Genomic DNA, 5761 nt, shown 5'->3' on the forward strand with positions numbered 1-5761 from the left:
TTCCTGCCTGACAACTATATTTTCTCTCTATACAAGCCTTGGTATGTTTAAAGATGCAAGAGACGTGGTTTCAGTGATACTGTTCTGAACAAATAATTTTTTAATTTTTTTTAAGTCATGTACTTAAAAAAATGCTATTACTAAAATTATCCCTGTGGATATAATTAAATCGTGACTTTTGGTGCAAAGAGAGATGCTTCGGTTATTTTTACCTATGCTTCTTTCACAAGTACACATCACACATTCACAAAACAGAGTAGTCAAAACTTGTATCAGGTCATTTCAGATCTTGATCAAATGATTCCTCCAAAAAGTTATGTCAAATTAAGAATGTCACTGTCCTCTACCTACTTTTCACCACCCTTTTGCTTGAAGCTATTCTTTCCAGCTCAGTCAGCGGAGCAAACATCATGAATATGCCTTATTCATTTGGGTACAGAGTCACCAAGGTTAACTCAGACTGCTGTTCACACCAAATGCTCACACATTTTGTGCCAGATAAGCTTTCAGGAGTGGTTAAATCTAAACCACGGGGCCAGTTGTGAGGAACTGGGTAGAATAATACATTAAACAGTCACAGATCCTTTCGAAGTGAAGCTTTGACCTTGATCTAAAAAGACATACACTATTCATTTACACTAATGCCACATTCAAATATATTAATACTTACTAAATAACATATTTCAAAAGGAAATTAAAGTAAGAAACTCACCTTTTTAATCTCTTTATACAGTTCTAATTGTAACCTAGGAAGATTGGAATCCATCAAAGCCTGCAATAAAATACATTGAGAACGTTCTGTATCAGAGGCACTTCACAGGAATGAAGTTAAAATTCCAATAAAAGATCGTCCTTACAAAGAGGCACAGAACTATCTAGCTGCCCCGTATTTGATGTATAACCAGGAAAGTGCTAAATATTCAGGAGACATGCCTTCGTCTTCCACACGAAACAAATGTGGACAAATTCTACAAACTAAGAGAGAATTGCAGGTAGTATTGACCGTTTTACCCATTCTACCTGAAAAAGGCCATATGGGCTCAGGCTACAAGCAGAGCCAGCCTAACATGCTTTTGGCAATTGCCAGAAATAGATGCTCCTGAATAGAATCTTAAAACACAAAAATAGTACTCACAAGCAGCAAGAGGCATTCTCTGCTATACATCCCCACCGCCAAGTAACCTCCTACTATTTCTCAAACTGAGGGTGTATTTGTACCATTAATTGAAAAGCCCTTGAAAAACCCTTCTTTCATGAATTAGCCTATTTTCTGCATCCAGGTATTACAAGGTGTTCTGGACACCAAAAGTATCACATCCCAGGATCTAATCAAGCATAGTGTGACATTGCACACATTGCAGTTTGAACCTGCAGCCTGGCTAGGAACTAGTAGGGTACGTGACATGAAAGTAAGCACCAAGTAGTAATTATTTGTTCACCTGAAATCATTCTCCCTCCATCTTCAAAATGGCAGGGGAGGAAAAAAAAAAACCAAAACTGAAAATAGTTCTGCTACATATAACCTCTCCCTATGGGATATTTTGTATACATACAATTACCTTTTCTCTTCCATTTTTTTCCTAGTGCATGCTATTATTTATGAACATTTCCACCAACACTTCCTCAGATGAGATGAACTTCATACAATGTACTAGTGCCTAAGTTATGGATCTATACAATCCTATAAACTTTATTATTTTATTCTTTATTCCTTGCCCAATAAGTTAATAATTTCTAATTTTGTCTGCCTTCTCAACCACCAACCATTAAGCTCACATGTTTACAGGATTACTCTTACATGGCACAGACCGATGTTGAGGCAAGGCCACAACTGCTGAAGCACAGTGAAGTGTCTGTGGCTTCTGCAGAGCATGATTTCCTTAGCCTAAAACTGTATGCCCCAAAATCTCATTCCCCCCAGTGATTGCTGTCATTATAATAAAATGATATTACCAACCCCAGCAAAGTTTTACCTGGTCTGTATATTGTCATAGCACTCCAACTATTAAAACTGCAGGTGCCTACATGACAATACGTAGGGATAAATCTCGCTTACTTCACAAAAATCAATTTTTATAGGAAGTTCACTGCCCCTGTATTCAAGAATATCTAGCAACAAAAAAGGGCACCAGCAACTATTCTGGCTTCAAAGTTAAGGTGTCCTTAGAATGCACTCAACTAGAGCAACTCTTTCTAGTAGTGTACACCTGTATTTTTAGCAGGCTAGAATCTAAAAAGCCACCCCAAGCAAAAAATTTTAAATACAGTCAACTCTAAATTACTACAAATAATAAAACCCAATTACTGAGACCAACTGCACTCCCATCTGTGTCAACAGTCCCACCAGTATCATTAGCACAGAGAATCCAACACCATCGTACAGCAGCTTCAGGAACACCCTACCCACAGAAAGCTGGTAACTCCCAACTTGGAATTTTCTTTTAAATGAAGGCATCACCAAAGCTATTTAAACTTCAAGACACTTATGCCGTGAGGTTCTGACAGGTAAGTGCAGTGATACCTAAAGATGACCTACAACATGTTTAGATAAACTTACTTGCTGTTTCAGTTTACAGCCTTGCCTACACAGACGTATTGGCATTTTAATTACACTAATGAGCATAAACTCCAGACGGACATGCAGTTACACCAGTAATATTTACACTGTAAATTAAATATAAGAATACTTATATGAAAAAGAGAGAAAAGATGAAGGATCTTTCTAGCAACAGAATTAACCTCTAAGATGCCCAAGGTACTAAAAAAGCTAAATGATGACTAATATGCAAGCTTAGGGGCCTGACGCCTCTGTTCCATTCACCACAAGTACTGTGGCTACTTGCATGACAAAAATCAAAACCGTACCTCTGTTTGTCCCCGTATTTATACAAAAGTGGTGTGTCTGCCTAAAGAGTAAGTTGCCTGCACACAGCATAAAACATAGAAAACTGAATGTAAACTATGACCAGCTTCAATAACAGGCCGACATATCCACGTGGTCAGTATATCACAACTATTACCATTTCACAGCTGTGATCAACTGGCAAGCTTAATGACAAGATACTCCATCATTTAAAGTCACTTTAATATTTAAAACGAAAACGACCATACAAAGATTTGGGGGGGAAAAAAAAAAATTGAAGTCTTCCAAGTTATGAAACATGCTAGAAAGCCACAATATTAAATGGATTAGTGAATTAAAGAGGTCAGTTTTATATCAAGTCTACAGAAGAGTTCAGTGGAAAGAAGTTTGCATTCTTTAGAATTGTTTCAGAGCATCTTTTAAAGCAAATAAAGTTACATAACTGTGCATGAACTTTATAGAGTCCTAAGGTCCTGCAAATGGATTAAACACTTAAACCAGAATGCAGAGAGCGAAGTGCTACAGGGCAAAACAACAACAAAAAAAGCCACCAAAACAGGAGGCACTTGCACTTCCCCGCTCCCTATCATTATGGAATACACCACATAATCACTAAGCTTTCTCCATACAACCGTTAGCCACATCAACCCCTAAAACTTAATTCATTCAGGTATGAAACAAATAGAACTTAACTGAGGGAAATCCCTACAGAAATAAGGACTTCTTGCTTCTACACACCCCTTCATGCTAAAGGAAGTTATTTGCATACTTCTAAAGCACTTAAACTTTGCATGAACTAGATTAATTATGGAGGTACATCACACTGACTCAAACACCAAGTACTTCAGAAAACAGGAAGAAGAAAAAAAAAAAAAAAAGAAGAGGAGAAAGGTCAGGTGAAAGTAAACCTGTCCTGGAAGCAGCAGCTCACAAAAATTAGTTAAAAGGTTCATTTTAAGATACTCTGAATCAAGATTTAGACCTTGCCTGCCCGCTGTTCTCCAACATTCTATATCACAATAGGATGACCACGAGGTTCTGGAGGTTACTTATTACCCTAATTATTGCCTAAAAGCTCCTCCTCTAAGCCTCAGCAAATCACACTACCTCTATTACAGCACACTATTAGCTTGGAATGAAACCCCTCTACAGCTTTCAGCCAGCTTTTTAATAATATTTTTACCTTTCCTCATGTTAAGTGTATTAATGTTTACAGAACAATAGAGTACTCCTCCCATACAACACTAGGATTTAAGCCTTCCTTCTTGTTTTGGTTAACTTGAAGAAAACAAAGTTAATAAGTGACTAGAGAAAAGAATAGTTTATAACAGTGAATGACAGAAGTTAAGTACCTTGATCTAGGCATAAAAAGCTCTCCTAACAGCACATACCAATTTAGTCAAGAAGCTTACTTAACTTCTTACATTAAGAGACATTATCAACAGTAAGAAAAGCAAACGAATGAACATCAGTGTGAATTCATACAGGTCACTGGATGAAGAAGAGGTAAAATCTGGCAGGAGAGTATATGAATTTCTTACTTTAATAACTTTATTAAGGCATTCATCAGCAACCATCCGGACATCAGATTCTGCATCCTCACTGCAGAGCAGGAAGAGTTCCATAGCAATTCCCAGCAGTTTCTGAAATTCTGGAGAATTTCTAAATAAACAAGTATTAGATAATTACGATGGACACTATGAAAAGCAAACACCAATGCTATTATTGAGGGGGTTTCAGAATCCAACTACACATATTATACTGAGTCACACAAGAGAAGACATTCAGTGGATTAAAGCACTTCATTAGGAGTTGGAAGATCACTTCCCTGCTCTTTGCTACATATTCTGGAAAGGTATTTGACCTCTGTGCCTCAGTTTCTGAGGTAGAAGAATAATGCCTGCTCTATCAATGCTTAAACAAAATAACTACTTAGATTTTGGATCAGTAAAAAGTGAAAATTGTGCCATTTCAGTTTTAAACAGAGTTGAGCATTTAAAATCAGCAATTATCAGGAAGCCTCCAAATAACTAACAGTCCAAAGTAGATATTCATATTAATGCAATAAATTGAAGACATTGTCTTACCTTAGAGACTGAGCAACTATGTTTTCACATATTGTTAGGCAATGATTCACTCGATCTTTCTTGGTAGTTGAAAGTTCTTTCTTTCTAAAAGAGCAACACAATAGAAGTCTTATCTCAGACTCGTTATTAAAGTGAACAGTGACCATTTAAACACTCCTGCCAGATGAGTGTCTAATGATTATACAAGGAAAAAGACCCACTCTTCCGGTCATTAAATAAACAGCTGTATGCCAACTACCAGTAGACCCAAGCCTTCATATATTAACTGTTGCTGAGAGTATGCAGGTGCACAAGCAAAGGGAAGGATACAAACTTAAAAAAAAAGAACCATTTAACAGGTAGTATCATATTGGTTCCATAACTTTCACTGAGAAAATATTTGGGAAACAAAACTGAAAAATGAAGAGGAGTAAAGGGAAAAGGAATAAAGAAGTGGAGCAGACCTAGAACAAAGCTGAAATAAACAAATAGAAAAAGGTTGGGGAAAACAAGCCATGAAAACAAGTCACAGAATGGTTTGGGTTGGTAGGGACCTTAAAGACCATCTAGTTCCAACCCCCCTGCCATGCATGGGCAGGGACACCTTCCACTAGACCACGTTGCTCAAAGCCTCATCCAGCCTGGCCTTGAACACTTCCAGGGATGGGGCATCCACAGCTTCTCTGGGCAACTTGTGCCAGTGCCTCACCACCCTCTCCGGGAAGAACTTCTTCCTGATATCCAATCTAAATCTCCCCACTTTCACTTTAAACCCATTACCCCTTGTCCTGTCACTACAGGCCCTTGTAAAGAGTCCCCCTCAGCTTCCTTG

At 37.8% G+C, this 5761-nt stretch overlaps 1 protein-coding gene across 1 annotated transcript in view; it reads right to left on the reverse strand.

Annotated features, from left to right (window-relative positions):
* HTT (huntingtin) overlaps positions 1 to 5034 on the reverse strand; it is a gene marked incomplete at its 5' end in the record, with an annotated part of 74525 nt that extends 69491 nt beyond the window's left edge. The window contains 3 exons of the mRNA XM_010150936.1: positions 713 to 772; positions 4405 to 4525; positions 4951 to 5034. Coding sequence (XP_010149238.1) covers positions 713 to 772; positions 4405 to 4525; positions 4951 to 5034 — 265 coding nt within the window. The remainder of the gene's footprint in view (positions 1 to 712; positions 773 to 4404; positions 4526 to 4950) is intronic.
* Positions 5035 to 5761: the final 727 nt, after the last annotated feature.

The sequence above is a fragment of the Eurypyga helias genome, unplaced genomic scaffold, assembly GCF_000690775.1.
Source record: "Eurypyga helias isolate BGI_N326 unplaced genomic scaffold, ASM69077v1 scaffold5594, whole genome shotgun sequence".
Lineage (NCBI taxonomy): Eukaryota > Metazoa > Chordata > Aves > Eurypygiformes > Eurypygidae > Eurypyga > Eurypyga helias.